At 36.0% G+C, this 27,800-nt stretch overlaps 1 protein-coding gene across 3 annotated transcripts; it reads left to right on the top strand.

Annotated features, from left to right (window-relative positions):
• LOC129256833 (protein mono-ADP-ribosyltransferase PARP4-like) lies at window positions 1–27,800 on the top strand. Of its 3 annotated transcripts, XM_054895024.2 has the most exons (27): window positions 1–81; window positions 1,159–1,317; window positions 1,936–2,097; window positions 2,406–2,543; window positions 2,853–3,035; window positions 3,664–3,827; window positions 6,203–6,340; window positions 6,728–6,826; window positions 7,573–7,756; window positions 8,230–8,413; window positions 8,728–8,858; window positions 9,461–9,679; window positions 12,067–12,278; window positions 13,300–13,381; window positions 13,700–13,840; window positions 14,043–14,229; window positions 14,746–15,013; window positions 15,455–15,554; window positions 16,376–16,564; window positions 16,996–17,076; window positions 17,683–17,865; window positions 19,101–19,223; window positions 19,519–19,668; window positions 20,807–20,949; window positions 21,694–23,602; window positions 25,621–25,753; window positions 26,301–27,800. In XM_054895024.2, exons 1-27 carry the CDS (start codon window positions 7–9, stop codon window positions 26,606–26,608), a joined length of 6,045 nt encoding a protein of 2,014 aa, XP_054750999.2. In that variant the 5' UTR covers window positions 1–6; the 3' UTR covers window positions 26,609–27,800. The 3 variants fall into 3 exon arrangements, with proteins under 3 accessions (XP_054750999.2, XP_063953614.1, XP_063953613.1); XM_064097544.1 differs by lacking the exon at window positions 13,700–13,840; XM_064097543.1 differs by lacking the exon at window positions 6,203–6,340.

Here is a 27,800-nt window from a genome sequence, read left to right on the forward strand (position 1 = left end):
TTCAATATGAACGAAACAGATGGTGAAATTGATCAATTCGATGAAAGCCAATGCGAATTAGTAAAATATGTAATTTTACAAGTGAGTATTATCAACAATATCCATATCTCTTAAAATAGTTGGGCATAAAATGCCCAACTTTTAACCAATCATGCTATGGGCAACATTCTGTCCACACAACTATTGGTTAAAATCTGCCCAAATTGGGTAATAAAAACTAATAATTGGGTAATAAATTTGCTCAATTTGATAAAAATTTAAAGAGTATCCTCTCTCAAGTAATCTAATACTTTATTATGTGTTAACGCTTGGATTATCAGGAGTTATTCAATTTTTTACTGGGATGTAAAGTTCGATTTGCGCCAATTATAGGCAAGGCTGCAATTAATTAATCCAGATACTAATGATTTCATAATACTTTATAATTAGTTAGTAAAAATATTTGCAAATCCCTTTTCAATGAAATTAACCTGAGAATTGATACTAAAAAGTATTTATTAAACAAATCTAATGTTAATGATTGAAAAGGTGTTTTGCAATGGATTTTAATGAAACCCTTGTAAGATTATGACATCATTGACATTCATTAATTTGGGTCATGCCTTACTTTGATGCAAGTCAAAATTTAAATCACTATAAAGAATACCTACTAAGTATCTAAGTGTGAAGATATACCACATATATATGGTATCAAATTATTTGGGAGAAGATAATCTTTCCGGTCATATATCTATTGAAAAACAGATAATGACAATTATTGACAATTAATGATTATGTGATCACGTCATATATTTACCTTGAAGTTAGGATTTGTGAGGTGTCAAGATTTGTTGTTGTACTCACACGGCATAACTTATCATACTTAATGTTCATTCAATGACTTATAAGAACTTTTTGGGACACATCAATAAAAAACTACTTGTAAGTTAAGGCAGAAATTTGTAGTATAGGTCTATATATTTGTCTATCTGTCCATCATATTCGCACTTTAAAGTAATTCAGTGATCGGAGGTGAGTTGTTTCGGCAAATAGTGAAGGACTGGTGCTGCTTCACTATCCGAGACAACTGTAAATACAAATAGAAGCTCGGGTACATTATATTCATGTATTTCTACCGATCATTCAATATATTAATGATATTGGTATGCATACTTTCAGAAAGAAAAACTAGATGGAGATATACAATTTACATCTATTGAGTTGCATACAACAGTTGGGATTCCATTGGTTCTTCAGGGCCAATCAATCACAAGGTCAAAGGCCAGTCCTTATAGGTATAGAGTCTACACTCACCAAGGCACCGTGTCTGATACAAAGGTATGTACATTCATAGTATAGAGTGGTACAGAAGGGTGCCAATTTATTGGGTCGGTATCTTATACAATAAAACGTCATGAGATGATATTTCAATTGCTATATGTATTTCATTTTGTTTATGTCAAGAATTGAAGTTAATATAAAATAAAAACCAATCAATAGAAAAAAACATACCAATTGCAAATTACAATAAACATAATAATATTATTATCATTATTGTAATTATTAATTTTTTTCGCACAAGTTTACAGATTATTTGATCATGTCTTAAAGATTATTTTCTTTTTGCATAATTCCAAAAAATTGTAATCTATGTTCTTTTCATAGCGCTCAGGGAAATATTTCAAACCACCATCGCCATTATTATCATGAGAAAGAGGAAGGGGGAGAGAGAAAAAGATGCAGGCAGAGACAGAAAAAAAAGACAGAGACAAAACAAACTACACAACCCTAATTGATAGTACGGAGGAGAGTGAAACGCTGACTGAATGAATGGATGATGACATTAGCATAGAAAGATAAAACTACATATAACGAATTTTTAAAATATGACATAAAGCTCTCTCTTCACCTCTCTACAACTGTGTAAAATAATGCATCTCTCTTTCTGTTTGCCAGGATGAGAATTCAGGAATCAAGAAGAGTTATTTAGCAAAAACTGGTCCAGAGGCTTTGAAGATCTTCCAAGAGCAACATGATATATGGACATCTAAATCTCATAACATGACAAAAACTAAAGTAATGCTTTCGCGATGGCTGGGATCCAATGTTCTCACGAAGGTAAAGCTTTTGTTTCTTCAGAAAAACAATCTAATATGCATACAGAAATTTATGAATAATTCTACAGGTAATTGGTTTAAGAGTCTCATCTGCATCCCATTGTAATTGCTCTGCAAATTATACTACATTGTAGTATAATAGCATCCGAAGCATCAACAAATAGTGTGCTCTCTCAATATATCCTCTTTTTATCTTCTCCATTCATGTCAATCACCAATTCCCTGATCTCTTTTAACATTAGCTCTTCCGTTTTTCTTTAACTTTATTTCAATTCAAATATTAATTGTGTGAATATTTTCTTTAATCAGCGCCTACTTGAGTCTCAAGCATCCAAAGGAGAAGTTTCTTCTGAAGTAGCCCACCTTGCTGATAATCTATGGAAGGAATCGATGGGAGAACTTTCTCAAGTTCTTACAGTTCCTGTGAAATCTATTCCTATAGGGAAGGTAATATATCGCTTTCTAAAATTTAGGCGAGTGGTGCCAAAACAATCAAATCTTTATAGTTTATCATACGGTTAATTGAATTCCTAGTAAGTATAATTGTATTTTATATTTAAACTACACAAAAACTAGCTTATCACAAAAAACAAAACATTTTGACTTGAATTCAGGTCAGAAACATCATGTGTTTTTTTATTAGTACATGTATATAACAGCTTACATTCATTTAATTGGAATAAACAACTCAATAAAATTTAACTAATGAAACAAACTTACTGAATATTTTTTTTTTCATTTCATCTCACTGTTTAGGTCGAGAAAGCCGAGTCTGTTCTTTTACAGATCAAGCGCGCCCTCCTCGACAAGGAAAGCAAGGATGAATCTGTCATCCATGGACTGAGTGAGCAGTTTCATGAACTAATACCACACAAGGCTGAGTGCAGAAATGATCTTACTAATATGAAAATGGTTGCCATCAAACAGGACCTCTGCCAGGTAGAAACTCTTACATATAACGTTTTAATAATTTTATGGGGACACTCTATTCTTTACTTTCCCCACAAAATGTACAGATAAATTTTTAAATGATTACTAACAAAAGAAATTCCATGTCAAAATAGCAAAGGAGAAATATAGGTAAGGATCTGAAATGTTTGCCATCTACGAAATTGGGAAATACATTTTTAAACTATTGTGATTATCACACTAGTCGACAAACGCCATTGATATGTTGATTTCCAATGTACATCCTCGTTCAATCATTTCCATTTTAAAATGTAATTAAAGATAATGAAATGTTGTCTTTAAAACTTTCAAACCATTTTGCATTTTCAACGTTGATGAGTAGAAAATGAATGTATTAAACTCAACAATGTTATTATATGAAATAGACATTTTATTCACAGTCATCTGGGATTCAATAAAATACAATGAATTAATGTACCTTTCATCGATAACTCTTGGTAGTTTATATTACTCAAAGACAAATGATTCAGTAATTAGCTTTTTAAAAGTACGGGAACTGTTTAATTTTAAAGGTAGGTTAAAATCGAAAAGATTTTCGATAATTTTCTACCCATATATCTAATGATTTATATTTTGTGATAATTTAATCTTGTATTAGCTAATCCAAGACGTGATTAATGTGAATGAAGCACTGGGATGGAAGAAGCAACCCTCATCTAAGTCTAAGTACCGGGCAATGAGGTGTTACATTGAGAGCTTAGATACAGATCATCCTGAATACAAGAAGGCTGAAGAACTCGTCATGAGCAGCTCACAACCAATGTAAGCATCCTCTTTTTATTTAAGTTTGAACTTTGTATAAAGAGTTTATATAAACACGAAATACATACTTTGATGGTTTATACATAATTGCACGGTGAAACGTATTTATAAAGAATGTAATTTATGTTGTCATTCATCTTTGCGATGCAGTAGTTTTGATTGATAATTCACACACTGTCACGTGAAGCTTGAACATCTATATAAATTACGCAGGAATGTTTTTCTAAGGGCTAAGAATACACAAGATGTTCGAAACTATATTTCGATTCGATAACAAATGTTTATTCATTTTTAAAATTATTCATTCATAAAATGAATTAAAATGGTCTGTTATACGTTTTATATACGTTCTGCAAGGAGTTTTGAAAAACGCCTTTTGAGTCTGCTTTCCATGATCTTATCTATTAGAGTTTCAACTTTATGACATGACCTTCTTTTCTATTACACGTTCTACAGTGCGTCTAAAAAAAACTATACACTTTTGAAAGGGCTACCAAACAAAAAATATGTCACTTTGGGGGGAAATATCTATATATATGGAAAGCCAATAAAGTCAACTTTCAGATGACATAAAGAAGTTGGAAAACTATTCATGCTTGAGTGAGCACTACCCACTAAAACAAAGGGTATGAAAATTAGGGAGGGCAGGAATTAGCCTTCTGATTTCTCTCAGTTTTTGAGAGGCGAGTCCCTTGGAACTTGCAAACTCGAGGGTGTTGTGATAAATTAATGGTCATTCATTATCAATTTAAATTGTTAGAGCAAACTTCATGAATTATCAAATTGAACTTACATGCGTGAGTGAGCGTGAATTGCAATCTTTAGTGCAGCATTTTAACTTTACAATGTGGATCTCAGCAGTGTGTTCACTGGAGTCAGGAGAATAGGGGTAAGATAGGACTTCAGTGGGTGACGTAAGCTGATGGGAAAAGGGTCAACAGAACGTTTAGCCTCCCTCCTACAGGTCCGCCCCCCTCCTGTTTAGATCGAGACTGATTGCTATTACATGTACGCATGAAGTCTTAGCGGACTGTCAATTAGATAATAAATTCTGAATATTAGGTCATCAACTTTTACCATCAATCATTCAATCAGCAATTTGTTAGTAAATCAACTCAATCAATGTGAACAATCAAACATTAATCTTTTTCAATAAATTATTAATCAAAAATTCAGCTTTCTCAATAAATTATTTCATAAATCACCATAATTAGTCAAGTTTTTAATAATCATTCAACGAGAAGAAAGACCCATCAACCATTAGCCACTTGGCATTTAAGTTTTAATACCATTCGGGAGAAAGAAAGGGGGTGGAGGGCGGGGGTGAGGACATGATTTGTAATTTGTAAGAGAACACAAAGAAGAATGCCCCTTTAACCCAGTCTTACCCTATCTCACCCCCTTGCATGTAACAGGTACATGTACCATCACATTTCTCTGACTCTCACAAGCACAGTTGCTAAAATCCACATAATAAACTAAAAATGCAACGCCAAAATTATAATTCTTGTTTACTCATACATTATATTTCAATTTAGTAACTAAAATTTGCTTAAGAAACCAAAACTGATCTCAATTCATCAGTAACTTAGCATCCTCAACCTTGCAAGTTCCAAAGGACTCACCTAAAAAAAAACTAGAAGGCTAATTCCTGCTCACCCTAGCAAAGGCTAGTCTATCAGGAGGGGAGAAAGGGGTAGAGGGGGGGGGGGTTAAGTGTTTTGTTGACCCTTATCCCATCAACCTACTTCCCCCACCTAAGTCCAATCTCACCCCTGTTCTGACTTCCATGAACGCATTGCTGAGATCCACTAGAAAAAGTTAAAATTGTATTTCATGTTCAGTCATGCATTAAATTTCAATTGAATAATTCTTGAAATTTGCTCTAAAAACCTAAATTGATAATGCTTGATCATTGATTTATCACAACACCATCAAGTTTGCAAGTTCCAAGGGACTCGCATCTCAAAAACTGAAAGAAATTGGAAGGCTAATTCCTGCCCAGCCTAATTTCCATACCCTTTGTTTAAGTGGGTAGTGCTCACTAAAGCATGAACAATTTCCCAACTTTTTGGTGTCATCTGAAAGTTGACTTTATTGGCTTATAGGTATTTTTCCCCAAAGTGACATAATTTTTTTATTGGTAGCCATTTCAATAGTGTATAGTTTTTTTGAGACGCACTGTATACTCACTACCTAAGAAACTTCTTTGTTTTATTTCAATTGACAATGGATAAAAGTTTATATACCCTCTTTTTATTTGAAGAAAAATGGATTTAGCAGTAATAGCTCTTTTGACGTTTTGAAGTAAGCCGATAATATTTAGCCTTTCCAAGTAGCATACCATTGCGATGACCAATATTTTTTGCACTTAGCGATCACATGGTTTCGATTCAACGAATCTTTGCAATCAATCGAGCCCTCGATGAATTCAAATTCAATCGAACGATTGGGAATGAAAGACTGCTCTTCCATGCATCGAAAGCTTGCAACTTCCTCGGAATCCTCTCACGGTAAATAATATTAACGATTCCCTACTTGGATTTTTAAAAATCTTTTTCATGTAAATGCATATGTAATCGTTATAATCAAGAGATTTGGCTAAAATGATGCCTGTGATTGCAGTAAGCGACGTGATCAGTATTAAAATAAAAACAACTCCAAGTACGTAAATAATTATATGCTGCAGTTTTGGTGTAAAATTGACTTTAAATACATTATATTTTTAAGTGTGGTGAAAAATGCAACAGTTATTGACAATTTTAAAACATTTCTTCGTGGCAGCCCCTCAGCTTATGGTCCATCAATAAAAAACTTTCCTAATCTGAGCTAAAATATTCCCAGCTTAATTTTTAAACACGTCAACAAGGTCAATGCTGTCTTTTATTATCCTTTCACAGTGGTATTCTGCTACCAAAGATCGTGGTCGAGATGTTTGGTATCGATCGTTGGGATGCAGGGATGCTTGGGAGTGGAATCTATTTCGGAGATTGTATGAGGTAATCCTGATATATCCATATCACCATTATGATATTATAAAATACAGTCATGAACAGCTACTCTAAAAAACGTACTGCAACCTTTACAGAAACTGAAATACAATCGGCGACATGTTCATAATTTCGATTGATACATTGGCAGAATATTTACGAAACGGAGTGAAAAGAATGACATTTCCATCAAAGTCTTTGATATACAGTAGATCTATCGAAATTCTTATATATCGATGGATGGAATCTTAATATGGCATTCCGAAAATTATTATAGCAGTTAACGTATTTTACGAGTTTATCCTTTTGGGCTTTCAAATGAAATAATTATATTGGTTACTATGGATGATTCTCCAACTACATTGACTAACCTGTATGATGATAATAGTTCGTTTAAATATCTATGTTCGATTCATCCTAGATTACCTTCTGTGCTATACGTAACGACGCCTTCATGAATCATACACAAACTTATACCTCAACTCCCCTCATTTGCGGTGTCTTTCTCTCAACGTGCTTAGAGAAGGCAAATTATGTCCTATGGGATTATAAAAAGGTTTAATTATTAGGCCCTACGTTTATTTTTATTATCGTTATTATTCTGATTTTGAATTATGAATTGAAAATAGTTCAACTGATACTTTAAATAATGACACATTTTAGAAGTTTGACATAAAGAATTCTTTTTGTTTAATTCAAAATTGTATATAGGAATCATTTTCAATTAAAAATATGTTTACCTTTTTTATTTTTAGTACTTGTTCAAAGTACTCCACACCTGGTAAGTTTACAGGAACACGCTTCTTAGCAATCAACAACGTAGCCCTTGGGAAAATGAAGGATATCTATGAGAAGAGGACAGATATTGAGTGTGCACCTGAAGGATTTGAAAGCGTTCATGGTGTTAGGAAGACTGAGCAAAATGAATCCTTCTTTGTGGTATGATTGATTAAAATTCATATTTTTACAAACGCACCCTCACTCCCTCTCCTAACGCACCACATATTCATACTCACTCCCACCTACATACGCTCTCCTCTACACACCATAAGTTATAAACCTCTCTCTCTATCTCACACATACCCCACACCCAACCACCAACCCAAACACTAACACCCCACATACCCTCATCACCCACTATCATTCTAACTTACATACACCCATTCGCTCTTGCACTCCAACAAATTAGCGAATTAACACACTATGACTGTTTAGAAAAAGCTTAATTCCGTTGGAGAAAATCCATGTATTTCAAGACAGTTTAGCCAAAATATTTTAATTATTCTACGTTCTCTGTAAAATATAAAATCGTATATATTTCACAAAATATGTTGCAGATTATGCAGTAAGTAATTTTATCTTGCACAAAATTTTAACCAAAGTTAGGATTTTGTTTATGTAAATGATTTTAGGACGATGAGTATGTGGTTTACCAAGCCAACCGACACTGTCTTCGCTACCTCGTTGAGTTCAAGTTGATAGAAAGAAATTCAGATGATACAGACAATCAGTCTGCTTCAGCATCCCAAGTCTCAATCAGTGATGACAGTAGCGGTGATGATACGGACTCTGATGATAACAATGATGACGAAATAGGTATACTAAGTACATACACTTCCACACTTATTGAACATGTGTGGATGACTTTATCATTAAGTTTTCTATGTCTATTCATATTAGATTTAATTACGAAAGTCAAATTTAAGTGCGTCGTAGAGTATTGTACTTGATACTCAAGAAACTCAGATATTGTGTTATATTCAACCAAACCTACAGAGTCAGTTATTACACAAAGTAATGATTGCTCTTTTGCTATGTTTCTTTGTCCCAGTGTTATCTTTTTTGACAGCTGTCAGAAACATACATCTTTCATTTCAAGATAATTATTTCAAACTGTTTCTCAATATTAGACATCCTTGATGTGCAAGGAATGGTGTATCCTGAAGCCAAGGTCAAGGCAGGTCTTAATACAACAGGTGAAGGTCAAGTTGAATTAGAAGCTGTTCATGTCAGGGCATCAATCATTGACCTGGCAGCAGAGGTAATTTTCAATCCATAATACTGCACTTATGTCAACTCTCATCTAATATCAATGGTGTTATTATTCATATCTGGTGTTATTGACACAAAATCATTGAAAACATACAAAATTGAAAGTAAACTACTGCATTATGCGTTATCCAACCGTTCTTTGGTATTACACATTTTCACACTGGTTGTCTTCTATGACATATTGACTTTATGTTTATTTACATTTTTTTTTCAAAAGAGATATATTTGTTATAATGATAAAGACAGTATGTGAACTGTAAATCTACAACACAGTTTTCATATGATTGCCTACGTGTGATTAAATAATAAAATTTATTTCTTTTTATGTGAATTCGGCTCATGAATAAAATTCTTTTAAAACGTTTGAACCGCAAACGTCTTTACGGAGTTGAATGGCAGAAATTGAGAGCTACATGTATATAATTCGGATAAGCATTGAAGCTATGAAATAGATGACGAGGATCTGTGAAATTTATTTTTTTTGTCTATAATCCTATCACCAATGTCAGTGACAATGAAGTGACTTTGGGTTCATTCGCTACCAGTGAAACTATGGAACATATTTTTACTTATCAATTACATTTTTCCAAGGTAATTGTTCTGCAGAAGTACCGAAACATTGGTGAGCAGACTGCGGAAACCCGTTACGTCTTTCCTCTTGATGAGCGAGCAGCTGTTTGTGGATTCGATGCCTATATCAATGGCAAACACGTCATCGGGATAGTAGAGGAGAAAGAACAAGCGCGGAAGTCATATGACAAAGCTAAAGAACAAGGACATGGGGCTTACCTCATGGAAGAAGAGGCAGCGGTTAGTGATGAAACAAAGTCCCATGATATCAAAGAAAATAACACTAATAGTATTTACTTATTTACGTATTTTCAAAAGTGTACATATACATTATTAAAGATACTGTGCATGATATATGAAAAGAGAGAGATAGTGAGAGAAGCAGAGGGAGGCATTTAATAAGTTTCATTTTCTTTTTATTTGACTGGTGTTTTCAAAATAATTATCTCGATTTATCTGTTCTCGTTCTTCCATAGTCGGAATAAAAACACCATGGACATGGTGTTGCCTTGCAAATTTGCAAGATAAAAGCTTACGTGCTTGAGAAAGGGCTTGAAAGATAAGTTTCAACAAAGATTAGGAATTTCATAACCTTTAAGGCAGGGCCGTAGCTAGAGGGGGGGGGGGGGGTATGGGGGGGGTGTGACACCCCCCCAACATTCATGGCAGTCGGCAAAATCATGTACCAGTTGGCAAAATGGAGGATAGGGGAGAAAAAGAAAGGAAGAAAAAAAAGAAAGGAGAGAAGGGGAGAGAGAAAGAAAGAAAGAAAGAAAGAAAGAAAGAAAGAAAGAAAGAAAGAAAGAAAGAAAGAAAGAAAGAAAGAAAGAAAGAAAGAAAGAAAGAAAGAAAGAAAGAAAGAAAGAAAGAAAGAAAGAAAGAAAGAAAGAAAGAAAAAAAAAAGGAAAGAAAAATAGAGGTATCAACTTCGAAGAAGGTTACGACTTATGGAGTAAAGACAACCAGTTGGCAAATCCAAGTCCATGCATGTAGCCAGGCTTAGAGACCTACTAGTCAGCAAAATACAAAGGACAAAACAGATGGAGCTATAATAACGCACAAAGTAAGCCCCCGGTCCTCCCCTAATATAAACAAGCTTGTGAGTTTGCAAATTATACCACAATTATTGACGATTTAACAAACACATTAGTTTTGTAAAATTAGAGGCAAGACAAAGTGATGTACAAGTACTGCCCCGTTTCAGAACTGAAAAGAACAGAACTCTGCAGTTGGCAAATTCATGAAGACAAGTGTACAACTTGTAGACTTGTCTACAAGTTTGCAGTTGGCAAAAAACACAAGTTATTATTGTTTTGTGTAGTGATATATGTTTTTTCATGAATATATACTTGAAGTGACTGCCCCCCTTTTAAGGCCTTAATATAAAACATTTCCAGTCTGTGTTTACGTTTGCATTGGTGTGGACCGATATAGGTACCGGGCTGGTGTTAAATCAACACCGGCGTTTTTTTTTGCAGTGCACAAATTCCTAAAGACAGTCCTTAAAATGTCCCTTTTTCTGATCTAATTATAACAAATTTTCAGCTCGCGCTTCGCGCTCGCATCACTTGATTAGTGAAACTAGTAAATTCCTACAAACAAGCCATAGAATGCCCCTCTTCAGGTCTAAATTTCAAAAATTGTCAACTCGCGCTTCTGGGCCGCAATATTTCATTAGTGAAATACGTATCATGTTCATGATTACCACAAAAAGTGCTTCATGTGCTTAGTTGTCATGGTTGTAATTATAACAAAATCAGCAAGCGCTTGGCGCTCGCATTAGATGACTATGATGAGATACGTACGCACTTCATGAATTCCAAAAGATAGTCCTTAAAATGTCCCTTTTTTGGGTCAAGTTATACAAAAAAATTCCGCTCGCGCTTCGCGCTCGCATTGTTTGTTTTGTGAGACAGGTACATATCATGATTACAAAACTTTGCTTATAATGTCCCTTTTTAGGACTGAATATCAAACATTTTCAGCTCGCGCTTCGCGCTCGCATTATTTGATCACTAAGATACATATCCGTTTAATTGCATAGTCCTTATAGTGTCTCTATTAGGTCAGTATACCTGGCAATTGAGCGCGCTTCGCGCGCCCACTTAATGACTCAAAATTTTTGCTGCCCCCCCAATGCCGCGACCCACGGTATGCCACTGTTAGCAGTAGCACTCTTGAAATTTTAGTTGAGTGTCTTGCACAGAAGGTCAATTAAAAATAAAAAAGTCTTTGATTTTGATATTATTAATGCATAGGGTATATAATTATACTGCAAGTTAGCAACTACGGCACACTAGCCTTTCTATTTTGATCCAAAATGTTTATTTTTACAGTGCAAATATCTTTGTATATCTTTGTATAATTTACCTTAAAGTATTCACCAAAATGCCACTAATTTAATTCTAAAAATTCAAAATCTTTTGGCATGTGATTATTGTAGGGGGGGGGGCACATCCCCCATCAGACTCCCCCTGTGCTCACGTTGGTGCGATCACGCCAAATTTAGTTGGCAAATTTAGCTGGTACACCCCCCCAACAAAATGCTTCTGGCTACGGCCCTGCTTTAAGGTTTGTATTATATTAAATGATTCTAAGCTTGAACTGTGATTACTTTTGTTCTAAAGAATGTCTTTGCAATCACCGTTGGGAATCTACCTCCTGGCTCATGCGTTGTCATCTCGGTTCGATACGTTACTGAGCTGGTAGTCGAGGGTGACCGTATTGCATTCAATCTACTTGGAAGTGTAGCGCCATGGAAGAAGAAAGAAATTCTGATGGGCTCTGTTGATGAAAAGGGTGACGCAGTAGATGGCGTCGTCGAAAACAAGCAAAATAGGTTAGATCGACAAGAGATTTTTTTTCTTAATTGATTTATTTTTAAATATTCACCTTTTCCTCTTTATTACTATTAGGAAATTCATAGGGGAAGTGGGTAGTCTCTCCCTACGTTTTTCCAATTAATCCCCTGGATGGACAGTAGGACATTATTTTCATGTATAGCCCCCTAAGCGGATGATTTTGTATTATGCAGTCATCTAGTCAGTGGATAGCAATATGAGGTGCGATATGTATATGAAAAAGGTTAAAAAGATAATCATGATCCTTGCTTTTGAGGAGTTCAATGTAAATCCGATATAGGAGGGGGGGGGGGGGTCTCCTCCCTTTCGACCTTTAGTGCAATACTTTTGCCTGAATGGGCATATGTGTTAGGCGATTATTTTTTTTCTCGTGCATCTTTTTAGATCAAAGTCGTGACGTCCACTTAGAAATTCTTGAACCAGGTTTGAAAGTACGCAACCATTTGTATCTGCATTTCGGACCAAAATTTGCTCTGAAGCATGATTTCGTGTACAAAACAATGCAGGCATTCTTGTGCATAGAGGACCTAAATAATGAACTCTGCTCGAGTCGCCAAATGGATATAAAGCACTCGGTCCTGCGGACCTCGGTGCGGTATATCCATTGGCTCTTTGGCCCCGCATGCATGAGCTTACGTGCATTATTTGTATACTATACCATGTATACCGTTACGCTCAAAAGTTAGTGAACCCCACCACAAAATGCACTATTTCATGCTGAGTGTTGCATGTAGACAACACTACAATGTTTGGCGAGCCCAGAGAAACAAACTTATTATTACATCACTCGACTTCACAATTAACATGATTAAATATATAAAACATAGCAGAACTTTAACACTTTATATACATGTATGTTCATTTTCTGGTGGAATTCACTAACTTTTGAGCACCACTGTATATTTGTAATTGTTTGGGGTGATTTTTTTTTTGGAAAGACTGGTAGTTTTATTCGCTATCTTCAATAATGTTCAATGACGTTATTGAATTATTCTTCAGGAGTGAATCTTTCATGGCCAAGGTTGAAATGCCCTCTAGGATTAGAAGCATCCACTGTCCTACTCACTCAATTAAGGTTCAGGTAAGCATTTTCAGTGATGTTACAAACTTAGATACTCTATTTTCTGAGAGAAATCTCAGGTAGAGTTGAAAGAAGCTCTTGGTACAATGTTAGTGTTTAAATTAATAACCTATCATGGTTTATGAAGACATTGAATCCCTTTAACCGACTTTGCGCAGGTAAGGGCCCATGGTATTTATCTTTGGTCAGAAGCCAAATACTTCTTACTTACACATCGAGTCAAGTCACAACGATGTCAGATTGATTTGCAAAAATATATTATGCATGTACAATTAATTACTACCAAGTGACTTACATTTTATTCATTTTTTCGTAAAGAAAAAGGATGAGAAACTTCTCGAGATAGCTATGTGTGATGGTGATAAACTGGTGGATGGTCTGCAGCTATTGGTTGAGATGGATAACGCACATAAACCACGAATTTGGCGGGAAACACTTCCTGATGATCATAGCAGACAGGTGAGTGGTGGGAGAGCATGAAATAATTTTGGATGAAATATTTTATATTTCTAATACATTTACCGTTAGTTTACATAAAACTTAAAATTGCATCAAAATGGGAATATTCAAACTTGTTAATTATCAAGGGTAATTTACGTTCTTTGTCATCAGAAAAATAATGTTCAAAGTTTGCTCGGTTGTCTTTGAAATTAAACTTTAGGCGTGCATGGTGGTATTTTATCCGGAGTTTCCTGTGACAACTATAGAGAACCCTGAAGTAGTCATCATGTTAGATCGTTCGACATCCATGAAAGGACAACCAATGAATGATGCTAAGAAGTTGGTGCATATGGTATTAGAAAGCCTTCCTCCACAGAGCCGTTATAACCTTGTCGTTTTTGGAAATGGTATGTATTCGGAAGCAAACTGAATGAGTGATAACAAGTCAATTCAGCAAACATTCAAAATAGACTGATGGTTCAGCAGTCTTTTTCAGTATCTAAAAATGAGATTAGAATATTCTAGAACGATCAGACATGGAGCTGGAATCAGATAAAAGGTGCGATCAATATATTACCATGCAAAGAATCCACCCAGAATACTCTATACTATAAGCCATTCTTCTCTAATAACTTTACCACTTGAAATGTGTTTAATAACAGGTATTCATGCGATGGCTTTTTTAAATCAAGGACATTCCAGAAATAGTATTTTAATGTGGCTAATATCATACCAGATGGGGATTTGGGCTTGGTTTTATTGAATTCATAGGGTACGGTAATCGAGAACTGTAGTTCAGTCTCTGTGCAATTCAGCGTGGAATAGTTGTAACCAACTCATGCGACGTGCGTATAACCATTTAAGTTAAACACCTACAGATTTTCATTTTCGTTATAGATTTAATCGTTATCATTTTCACTTAGATTTCGATGAGTTATACCCAACTAGCGTCTTAGCAACTGATGAGAACATCAAACACACTGAATCGTTTTTGATGACGGTAACTTGGGAGCGTGGAGCTACAGAGGTTTGGAGGCCATTGAGAGCTATGTCTCTTCTCTCATCTAGCGATGTTCGTCTTACCAGCAACGGATTTCTTATCTCTGATGGCCACGTGACAAATGAACAAGATACGCTCTTAGAAGTAGCGAGTAATCGCCAAATCAATCGCCTCTTCACATTCGGAGTCAGGTAACTACGTAACTTTAATTTGATTAGATTTTATGTACTTATGAATTATATGATGCTGTATAGTTTTGCAATGTAATGTGTCTGTGTGACTGGTGTTAGCTGGTCAGTGACGTCACATGCTAAGTGTTTGGTTTGTCAGGTTTAGTGTTATATTGTGTAATGTGATGTTGTGTGGTTTGTTTCTATGCTAAGTGATGTGGTTTGATGTGATGTAATGTGATGTCTTTGATGGTGATATTTAGTGTGAGGTGATTTGCACTGATTTTTTTTTTAGGTTTGGTTTGGCGTAGGTGTTTATTGTTGCTGAGATGTTACATGATGCAATAATTGTGATACATTCGAAATCGATGTTCATCCATTGTTATGCGGAAAGTGAAGTGTGAAGTGATAACTTTTGAATTAAGTGGTTTTGAACATGAAATTTATTTTGTATTATTTCAGTTCTGAATCAAACCGTCACGTTTTACGTACTCTAGCTGATACAGGAGGTGGAGCTTATGAACAATTCGATCCCAGGAGCAAATCTACTTGGGAAGCAAAGGTAACACTCTAGTTGCAGTTGTGTGGGAGCGTCGTAATGGTCATGGCAAATTATTCTCGCAGAGGGTCATGCGTTCGTATATATCTGAGAAATTTCATTATGCAAGAAATTGATCAAAAATGTGCTGCACTCAACCATCGTGTATTCAATGGGTTTCTGGCAAGAATATAAATTACTTGAAACGTACGTGTGCCTCGACGGTGTTCGGTTACAACCATTATAGTAGTGACTTTATGTGAGGACCACACCCACACCTGCTCAATCTCAAATATCCCCATTACTAAATGTATCACCATTCTCCCTCCAGACATTCATATACACTGTAAAAAAATGAAGTGCTAATTTAGCACTTAAAGTGCTTGTATAGTGACTGCACTTCGAGTGCTGATTTTCTAGTTTAAATTTGAACAAGAAAATCAGCACTGGTAGTGCAGTCACTATACAACACTGGAAGCGCTAAGTTAGCACTTCATTTTTTTACAGTGTATACCAACACAATCACACCCACAATATCCACCTCAAACATATTGTCCAGTGGGCCCAACGTGTATGGTTATGAATAATATAGTCACATTTGCATCCTCCACATTGTCGACTTGAGACTTCCTTAAGAAAATATAGCTAATACAATTTGATCTATTTGAAGAAAAAAAAAAGGAAAAAAAGTCACATCCTCAAACTTTTCAACAAAATGTTTAATCCAGTGTTTCCATCATTAAGTCAATTGTTCTAAAAACATAACCTCCTGCGTGTTACTGTAGCTTTATCACATCAACCTATTTCAACCCTATAACTGAATATTCTACCATTTATTAAACAAGGTTCAATCACAAGTGAGGCGTTCTTGTCAGCCTGCAGCCACGTCAATCAAAGTCAACTGGATCTCAACAAAGGGTGATGCACCAATACATTTGACAAGGAAGGAGATAGTTCAAGCCCCTTCCCAGAATGCATCACTATTCACAGGAACGCGATTGGTCCTTTATGCCATGGGTCCAGAGGTTTCCAAGGTGTGTTTCCATTCTATGTATATGTAAAGGCCAATGTCGCAAATATACTTTTCACAAGAGTAATGAACACAATTATTTCAGGTAATCAGCATTAGATATGAACAGAAACGAACGTTCAAATTTTCAGAACAAATTATAGGAGACCTTAGTTCACAGCTTTGAGTTTACACCATTACGTTATGTCAATTTTGAACATAACTCCAAATAATGAGGTAATTGCTAACCACTATGAAGTTTTGATATATCTTGTTAATTTGCCACTTTTGGTGCAAATATTACTGTTGAAATCAAGAAATATCTTTTGTTTCGTGTTATATTAAAATAAATTAAGGTGATCAATTATTTAGAAAAAAAAATGCATGCTCACCCTGCAATCAATGAAAACTATGATGGGTTTTTTCTTGTAAACATTTCTGATGTTTATGATTAAGGTGGAACTAGAAGCAGAGATTGAAGGAAGAACTGAATGTTTTGAAGTATCAGCCGACGAAACATCTTCAGCGAAAGGGTTGGTAAGTATAATGAATCTAATCCCCATTGGCAAAGTATACACCATGTACTAGGTGCAGTGGCGTACCGTGAGTCGCGCTCAATCGCCAGGTATACTGACCTAATAGAAACATTTTAAGGACAGTGCTTTAAACGGAAATGTATCTCACTGATCAAATAATGCATACCTGTCTCGCTAAACAAACATTGCGATTATAATATAACATTATAATGAACAGTGATTTCTTCTTTCCCACTACGTTTCTCTTTCTTTCTCCCTCCCACTTTTTCTCCTCCCCCTTTTTTTCCAGCCGATGGGGGGGGGGGGGGGGGGGCACGTGCCCCCCATGCCCCCCGTAGTTACGCCACTAACTAGGTGAAATGTTATCTTGTATTTATCTCACACAACTGCGTGTTATACACAAATCGACCAGATAATGTTTTATTGTAACTCCTATATCAATTTTAACTGTCTGTCAATATTGGTGGCAATGAGGATCAAAACTATTGTTATGATATTTCTATACTTACGATACATTTCATATCGCGATCTCCGCGTAGCGAGACATACATAGAAACCTGGTATTCTAACTTATATGTGAATTCCTTTCTTATTTGGTTTAATCTAGACTCTACATCGTTTGGCCACTCGAGGAATCGTTAGAGACTGGGAGCTTGGTTCTGTCCATGCAAACAGACTGGAGAATGATGCCATGATGGATGATGTAAGAATACATCTTGTTAAACTAGGAGTTGAGTTTAACATCGTATCTCCTCTCACCAGCTTTATCGCCATAGAGAAGAGAGATGAGGTAAGCTATGATAGGTCTGAAAACGAAATCATGCTAGTTAAAAATTAGAAAGGTGAGGAGTATCAGTTCACTTGCAGTAAAAATCTAGTGGCGATATTATGTATCTTTATTGCTTTGTTTAATATATCATGACATTTATTTCCAAGTTTTGGATATCACATTGAAAAAAGGCATTTGACCATACAGCTTTGTTATATTCAGGTGGCATTTTGTAAGTTGCAGATTAGGGGAGCGTTTCATCAAGTTGCATTAACATTTTATCCACCAAGTTGTTAGACTTGACAATTTATCTTGGTTTTATTTTACTGAGAGCTATTAATATGGTAACCGTTGGATAAAACGTCACTCAATAAACCGCAAGACTAGTCCTTTCATGTAAAAATCCCCTAAAATATTGTCGTTTACAAGCATCTTAATTGCACATTTTTTTTTCTTTTATTACAAAATGTGATCATGAATAAAGTCTCACTTTGTTTTGAAAAAAGCCCTTGAATCATTTGGGTAGGCCTATCACTCTTCTACGGAGCCTTTAAAGTGCCATCGACTTGACGACTTGGCGAGATACTTTATCTTGCCATGTCGATATAATAAACTTACTATGTCGACATGGCGAGATACGTTATTTCGCCAAGTCGACTTACAAAAAAATAAATGTCGACATGGCGAGATACGTTATCTCGCCAAGTCGACTTATAAAAGGTTATATATCGACATGGCGAGATACGTTATCTTGCCAAGTTGACTTATAAAAAGTTATATGTCAACATGGCGAGATATCTCATCTTGCCAAGTCGACTAATAAAAAGTTATATGTCAACTTGGAGAGATATTTGGACTCTCGCCGGGCCTTGGACACTTCATATCTTGTCATGTCGACATAAGTTTTATAAGTCAACTTACAAGATCAAATATCTCGCTATGTTGACATATAACGTATATAACTTTTTATAAGTCGACTTGGCGAGATAACGTATCTCGCCATGTCGACATAAAGTATCTCGCCAAGTCGTCAAGTCGATGGCACTTTAAAGGCTCCGTACTGTTAGCACAAGAACATGTACCATTTGTTCCTAAAGTCATGTTACTAACACATTTTTAGATCATCTGTGATGTTGCCACTTTAAATGAAATATAAACAGCAAACAGAGATAAAGGGTACTCGCTAAGTATCTTCATATCTACCGCTGATTATAAAGTGTAAACAACAGTCTTTTCCTTATTCCTCTATTTGAAAGGAGGACGAGAATATGGATACCGACGGACCGTCGCTGACTACTATCTTAGAAGGATTGTGGCCAACGTCTTACAACACGAGCTCACCTTGGATAATACAGGATGCATCAACAGGAATAGAAACGGTATGCTTAATACCATGATTTCCGCTCTTTCTAATGCTCATACTATATTGTGTTGGTAGTGGTAACAAAAATGTATTATAATAATACGAAATTATAATGTAAATAATATTTTGTTAATAGAAGACATATTTGTTTTAACATGATGGTATATAATTAAATGATTTTAAATAACACGAAAGTATGATATAAGTATATAATAATGATTTTTAAAAATAATAGCTTTCTTATTTATTACCTGTTGCAGCTTTTTTAAAATATAGTTTGTTACAGTTAAATTCGTATGTTGTATTTATAGAGCTGCAGTATGACCCAAGTGAATGAGACATTGACCCGTGCGAGCAGTGCGCAAAGTTCATTCTCCTTTGTTACTGCTGAACATCAATACAAACAAGCTTGGAAACTTGCTACTGATTCCTTTGAACCACTTCATCCAGCCGTTCAGAAGGTCAGTATAACTGTATCTTTCAAAATATCTACATTTGAAAGTTGAGTCCATCATTCCACATGTACGTCATTAGGAAGAAGAAGAAGTTTGTGTTTTTATTCTCCTTACCAAGGCCATGCTAGTTCATAGTCCAGTGATTTTTTCAAGACCAAGAAAAAGAAAGGAGAGGATAGAAAAGGAAAGTGGGGATGAATCAAATTCTTTCTGAACATTATGTCAAAATCTATCACAAATTTGGATTTTTGTAATAAAAATGTTGAAATGCTGGCTTCCTCACTTCGCTCGCTCACAAATATATATATTTTTTTTTCGCGATATCCCATACCAAGACCCCTCAAAATTTTTGGCTCATTATGCCTCTGGCATCGTCTGAATGATATTTTCCATACTGGAAATACTGAAATGTGATGATGCTATTTTTTTTCGCAATTTCTTTTCTGATAATTGTAAACCACTCATTTTGTAGAGTGCACTCTGATTTGTTAGGTAGACATTTACATTTCATATAAGAAAACTGTCGACAATATTTTGTTAATGCTTTGAGCTATGTATTATGTCAATTAGGAATTTAAACTTTGTATATTTCCAAGCTGTTGAACTTTAACCTGTTTTACATTGTTGAATCATACTGTTACCATTTATTTTTACAATGATCTAGTATCATCTCTATTCTTTGCTATACATTATTATTCTTTTTTGAAATATTTGTATTGAATTTAGTATATTAAAAATAGGACACATCAGAATGTTAATTGATGAAGATCGACATGAATATGCGTATTTGTCAGAAAATAAATTAAAACATTGTACAAGTTCATCAGATGCATATATTAATATTAGCTTCTTTACTGCAAGCAGATAAATGCTTGAGAATTTTCTAATCATCTTTTATACCTGTTTTCTCAATGCAATGTATTTCATCAATTTTCCTACAAACATACACATCATAAAATGAACACTTTATCACCGAACAGTCAAATAAATTTGATAATTTTTTTTCTCATTTCCAAGGCAAAACTAACTTGATATTATTGTGTTTGCAATAAATTGATTAACATAATTATTTTATTGAAAATTGATTAGTAGTTGCAGTAGTTGCAAGTTTTTGATAAAATTTCCCGAATTGGTAATTTTATAGGCGTGTCTTGCTTTAGCACAATTTCATCTTCGAGTAAAGGGCGAAGTACAAGAGGCACACAAGGTGTTATTTGATTGTATGCACGAGAGCGATGGACTACCCAATACTGATCTCGACCGGAAACTAACTAACATGGCAAAGATGTAAGAGTGACTTTCAATACATTTCCTGATGATTTTAATCTCTTTTGTCAAATAAACATCAAAATACTCTGATGAAGCATTTTGAATTAAGGCATTTTCTCACTCATTTAATTGATTTAAATTGCAATGATATGTTACATCATGTGATTCTTTTATGTAATCTTATGTAATCTAGTGTAAATAGGGCATGGTGCTGATATGACTTGAAATGCCTTTTTTATGACGATTTGTATTGTACATGCTATAATATCATGTAAAATGATGATAACGTAAACGTTTTTACATCACGGTTGTCTTTATCTGATTACAAACATTTCGTTAAAATTGTGGGACAATCTGTTTCGTTAAATGCTTCATAAATTACAAATTCGCAGATTTAGGAAAAATTGTTCTTGACCAAAATCAGCAGAGAGTAAAAAGCTTTCGAATTTAATTGAGAATAAATTGAAATCGAAAGTCGCTATTGATACTCCTCGAAAATTAATGACAAAGTGTCCCCTCTACTTGATTCGACCATTGATAAGTAAAACCATGATGCAAATGATAAAAGCACTGTCCATGTTATTTTGTTTTGTTCAACTAAATTGCTCAAAAAAACAACAACTGAATTTTATCCCTTTGTATTTATGAAATTGGGTAAGCAAGTGCGGTGTCGATTCTGGCTATATATCGATAACCGTGTTACTGTCCTATCGATATCTCTTCATCAATGAACTATCTTCATGCTCATACTTTATGCTGCAGATGCAAAAATCTACTAAACAAGGAAGACCTTAAGACGTGGAAAGACCAAAAGCAAGCGGTGGAAATGGGAACTTCTATCAGCACATGTGATGAATTAGAATCTGAGTCTCTGGTTCTCGAAGAAGAAATAATTGTTCCTGAGGAAGAGACTGTTGTCATGAGTTCCCCTCCTATAGATCAAGGTTTAGAAGTCATAGCCGTGGAGGAGGTGAAATCTATGCCATTATTTCTCGAGGAAGAAACATACTACGAAGCTTCATGTGATGTCTACGAGACGGTGGAGGAAATAACAGTTTATCATCCAGTATTATTGAAAGCAGCTCCAGAGCAGGCAGCCCAAGAGTTACCCATCATGCATGAAATTAAATCAGTCAGTAAAGAATCTTACATTGCAGAACATGCTGAGATAATCGAATGTATCGAGCCATCAGAAAAAATGGAGTTACGAGCTGAGTCACCCGTGATGTTGGAGGCAAGACGAGCTCCTTCACCAGTGATGTTGGAGGCAAGACGAGCTCCTTCACCAGTGATGTTGGAGGCAAGACAAGAGCTATCACCAGTGATGTTGGTGGCAAGACGAGAGCTATCACCAGTGATGTTGGAGGCAAGACGAGAGCCATCACCAGTGATGTTGGAGGCAAGACGAGCTCCTTCACCAGTGATGTTGGAGGCAAGACGAGCTCCTTCACCAGTGATGTTGGAGGCAAGACGAGAGCTATCACCGGTGATGATGGAGGCAAGACGAGAGCCATCACCAGTGATGTTGGAGGCAAGACGGGAGCCATCACCGGTGATGTTGGAGGCAAGACGAGCTCCTTCACCAGTGATGTTACAGCGTGATGAATCTCCCGTGCTCATGATGCGCGAATCAGCCAAACTTTCATACGCATTGGCAGAACATGACGAGAGAGTCCAATTACAGCGTATTGAGCCAGTAGAAATGGAGTTACGAGCTGAGTCACCCGTGATGTTGGAGGCAAGACGAGCTCCTTCACCCGTGATGATGGAGGTAAGACGAGAGCCATCACCAGTGATGTTGGAGGCAAGACGAGAGCCATCACCAGTGATGTTGGAGGCAAGACGAGAGCCATCACCAGTGATGTTGGAGGTAAGACGAGCTCCTTCACCCGTGATGATGGAGGTAAGACGAGCTCCTTCACCAGTGATGTTACAGCGTGATGAATCTCCCGTGCTCATGATGCGTGAGGTTCAATCAGTCCAGCTCTCATACGCAACAGCCGTGGCAGAACCTGTTGAGACAGTCCAACTAGAGCTGGAACTACGAGCCAAATCACCCGTGATGTTGGACGAAATACGAACGCCGTCACCGGTGATGTTACAGCGTGCTGAATCTCCTGTGTTAATGATGCGTGATGCTCAATCAGCACAGCTTTCATATGAAATGGCAAAACCTGTTAAGACAGTCCAATTAGAGCCTATTGAGTCAGAAGAACTGGAACTACGAGCCGAATCACCCATGATTTTGGATGCGGTACGACCTGTGTCACCGTTGTTGTTGGAGGCAAGAAGAGCCCCGTCACCAGTGATGTTGGAAGCAGTCCAAGAAGTGAAAATGTCACTAGCAAGTGCTGTTGCGGAACCCATTGAACGACTACATGTTGAAAGCAGAGATGAGGAGTTAGAAGAGATTGAGGTCCGTGCTTCATTACTTGATCAGATATTTGAGACGGTTCGATCGACCAAGTTACATGATGACGTTCAAGATCATGTTGAGAAGCTACGACGGATGCCTGATGCCTGTGCTCCCTACAAATCGTATCTGGCGACTTCTCCCAAAGACAAAAAAGATGAGAGTGTGAACGACGAGAAGAAGGTTGATGGGGTTGTGAATGATCAAGATAAACCAGGAATTGAAACAATGAGGCGTTTGCTAAAGATATCACAAGAGGTGAGTTTAAAATGTACCTCTTATAAACATAAACAATTGATCGTCATCTTTTGGTCATTCATCGATTTGCTCAAAATGTTCTTACTTTTTTATTCTTCCCTTTACCTGTTGAAACACTTAACACATAAGTGAACTGCTTAGTACATCTACTTTCTGACGTGTGCAGTTAAGTTTCAGTATATTTATTTTGATATCGAACTTTTTTGTATTAAACTTAAGTAATACATGAATATAATGGTAACGATACCAGCCTAAAGATAGGAATTCAGTAGCTAATAGGTCACAATAAATGCACCATATCACAATGCAACTTAATTTTGTAAAGTAATCCATATACTAATAATTTGGTGTACCTGGTTCATTCGATTCATTCATACTTTTTAATAATTTATCTACATGTTTATTTTGCACGGCCACTCTGTTTCATCATACCTATAACCATAATAAATCTTATATTTTGATGAAAGATGTCCCTCCTCAACAGTTTCCGGACACTTGCCCCTGTGACAATTGCTCCTAATGAAAATGTACACGTTAAGCCAAAGATAGACCTGGGCTTCAAACCTTACCTTAATCCTTATCCTCACTTGATTCTGAACTAAAAAACCCTATCACAACCCTAAATCTCCCATCTTCAGAAAAATTAACAAGGGGTGATTGTGTCGAGAGAGCGCAACTAGCAGGCGCTGATCCAAGGGGGGGGGGGGGGCGAGCCGGCCCGCCCCCCCCCTATTTTTTGGCAACCCCAACAAAAAAAACTTGAGAGAAACGCTAAAAACAGAAAGAAAAGTTCGAAGGGGGTATTATACCCATGTTTAATTTACGGCCTCGTAACTGCCGGCCCGATCCCCACAGAGGCCTACTCGCAGTGGCACCGCACTCTGCATTGATTCACATGCAGGGAAACCACGCTACCGCAACTGCGCATCAAGACATTGTCCTGCACATTGGGTTTCCTGCACTCCATCAAAGGCCGATTAGCTCAGCATAGGACGATTACCTTATGCGCACAAGTAGGCCGTAAAACATTAAAAAATGCCTACAATGTCCCGTTTCCAGGCCTTAATATCAGATTTCGAGCTCTCATTAATATTAGATGATAAAAGAAATGTATTAAGAATGCCCAGAGTCTATGGCCCGTATTCTGAAGTCAGGTTTAAGTTAAACCTGACTTCAGAATACGGACCTATAGGTCTAAATCTCAAAAACACGTGCACACAATAGATACGCAGTTTTTTTCTCAAAAGGTGCTTGAATTATCCAGTTTCATATCAGAATATCACAAATTTTCATCTCGAGCTTCGCGCTTGCATTTTGTAGGAAGATACCCAATTTGTCATCCTTTTCGGGATTTACGAAACATGAATAGTGTGTCCCGTTGTTAGGTCTATATCTCATTTTTGTTCGCTCGCGCTTCGCGCTCGCATGAAATGTTTAGTTATATACTTATCCTATCTATGATTATAAAAAGTGCTTAGAATGTCAAATTTTTAGGTCAAAATATCAAAAAATTTCAGCTCGCGCTTCGCGCTCGCATTATTTGATCATTGAAATATGTATCGTTTTCATGGGTAACTGCAAACAGTTCTGTTTTCCATCAGGCCAGATCGTATATTAAAAATACCTGCTCGCGATTCGCGCTTGCAGTAGTTATTTAGTTACATACACATCTTGTTCACGATCACAATCATTGCTCAATATGTTCAATTTTCAGGACAAAAAAAGAAGACATTTCCTAAAAAAAAAAGCTTGCGCTTCGCGCTTCTACTATTCAATTAGGGCTTATATGAGAATATTATTTATTAATTTATGTTTTGTTAGAATAAAGCTAAGAAGTGACTACCACTTCAAAGAAAAAAATACAAATCAACTTTGAGCTGCCGATCGGGGAAAATATGAGTAATTTTTATTTTCGGCCCCCCTATTAGCGAAAGCTGGATCCACCCCTGACTAGCGAGGTAACTCTTTGACAATGGTACATCACCTAGTTTCATGACTTCAAATTATAATAAATATAGGATAATGACGGATGGTGGACATGGAACCTCAACGATTTGGAGACAGAATTCGGAGTTGATTGCAGAGCTATTACTGCAGCTCTTCATAACCCTAAAGACAGCTTCTGCTTGGTTGACAGTTTAGTGGACAAATGTAAGTATGTGTTATTATCACATAGATTTCACGTAAGGGAATGTTCTTCTCATTTACGTGATTACAGTAGATTTTTACGCGACACCATCCTGCATCTATTAGATTGATGATGCACCTAAATTTGAGATGGCTTTCATTAACAATCAAGGGATGGAAATGGAATACGATTCTAAAACTGGTTTAGTTATTAGGGATACCGATGTGACCAGTCATTTAACTTCTATCCCGTTACACCAACGATCAGTAATACTGGATAAACCATAACCAGATACTTAGCAATACCCATACTCCATGGCCAAATATTATTACGTGCGGAGTTGATATGTGGATTCTTTACTAATAATGGATAGCGGTCATGATGTATTTCTTGAGTTAAAAATTATTTAAATGCAGATTGTTCATGATTCAAATCTTCTTTCCTTTTATCAACGCTTTGCCTAAAGTATTATACTTTTCAACTGTTGCTATAAATTATAGCCGATAATCGATATTGGTATTTGTTTTGAGCGTAAAAAGAATGGTATACAATCGTATCTCCTTCTTGCAGGGATGTCATCGATGGATGAAATCAAGACGATTGTAGCATCGGCTCTAGTGCTGTCTATTTTTGATACATGGGTATCACGGGTAGAATTCATGGTTTCTATACTGATGAAAGATGACCCTGAAATTCTCTTTATTCCTGCTCAAATACAAGAGTGGTTTAAGCATTGCTTACCCATTGATGTCATTCAGTTACACACTATGGCCTTTGGCGAATCATCCACCTGGTCTTCAATCCTGGAGCGATTTCCACCTGATGTCATCGAGGATGTTATACGGCCTATCAGGAATTGCATGATCAATACTCGTTAAAACGGAAAACCGGCATCATCTTCAATGTTAAAAAAAAGTTGGTTTTATTTTAAAGAAATATACGACTACCTCTCGCCATTTTCGATACACAGTGGTAAATTTTGACGTTATAGATATATCTTTCTATGTGAATATGGTGCCTTCATTGAATCCAATTAATCGTGAAATGAAAATGATCAACCAATTCCCCAACTATATTATGTACATGAGAATACATGAGCCCGAGGAAAGGGTTGTGTCAGAGGTTTTTTTTCCCCTGTTTGTGAGTAGCTCACGGTGCCCTCTAAAATACCTTAGTTTGTAAATTTCACTCGATTCGATTGTACGTGTTTATTTTATGATTCTGCAACATAGCTTCATGATTTCATGTATGAATATCTACAATCCAGAATGTGACATGCCATTATTCGTAAAATATTACCAGTATTGATATAATGTACACGTTTATAATCATAATGTTAAACAAAGGTAATTGAGATGGATCTTGTTTATATATAATTAAAAAATATAAATTTGTAAGAGTTACATATCTTATCTCCAAGTAAAGTAAAAAAGATATTGACAGGTTTTTTTAATATCTAAATTTTATATACCCTCACTTGCCATATGTATTTTCCCATTTAGATAATGAATAACGTTTTACACATTTTATTGCATATGTAAAGAAGTGAGTTTTATCTGCTATGTGGTACATGATGTGATGTCTTTTCATCACGTACAACTCATTAACGTGTCAAGAAAGATTTTTTCATACCGAAATTACGGCCACACTGTATTTGATTGTAGAGAAAACAACAACACCGCAGCAATAAAGAAAGTTAATTTACCCCAAAAATAAAAGATTCGTGTAAATGGTACGATATATTTTTGGCAAATGAGGGTATATTGTTTGTTAAGAGGAACCATGTCAGTTACACAGCAAAAAACCAAGAGCTAATTTAGCTCTTAAAGAGCGTATATAGTGACTACACTTCGGAGTGCTGATTTGTCTAGTTCAAATTTGAACGAGAAAAATCAGCACTCCGAAGTGCAGTCACTATACACGCTCTTTAAGAGCTAAATTAGCTCTTCGTAGCTCTTCGTTTTTTAGAGTATATGCAGGAAAAAATGAAATATGCTCACCGTCAAGGATAGAGATAATCAACAAAATAAACGAAGAATATTCCACTTTTACTAGTTTCTTTTGATCTTC

Source organism: Lytechinus pictus, chromosome 3, assembly GCF_037042905.1.
Source record: "Lytechinus pictus isolate F3 Inbred chromosome 3, Lp3.0, whole genome shotgun sequence".
Classification (NCBI taxonomy): Eukaryota; Metazoa; Echinodermata; class Echinoidea; order Temnopleuroida; family Toxopneustidae; genus Lytechinus; species Lytechinus pictus.

Excerpts from the sequence above, each read along its gene's own strand:
- LOC129256833 (XM_054895024.2), top strand. The coding sequence starts at position 7 with ATGAACGAAACAGATGGTGAAATTGATCAATTCGATGAAAGCCAATGC. Across the intron at positions 2,544-2,852 it reads AATCTATTCCTATAGGGAAG|GTCGAGAAAGCCGAGTCTGT; the intron begins GTAATATATCGC and ends CTCACTGTTTAG. Across the intron at positions 13,841-14,042 it reads CTGATGATCATAGCAGACAG|GCGTGCATGGTGGTATTTTA; the intron begins GTGAGTGGTGGG and ends ATTAAACTTTAG.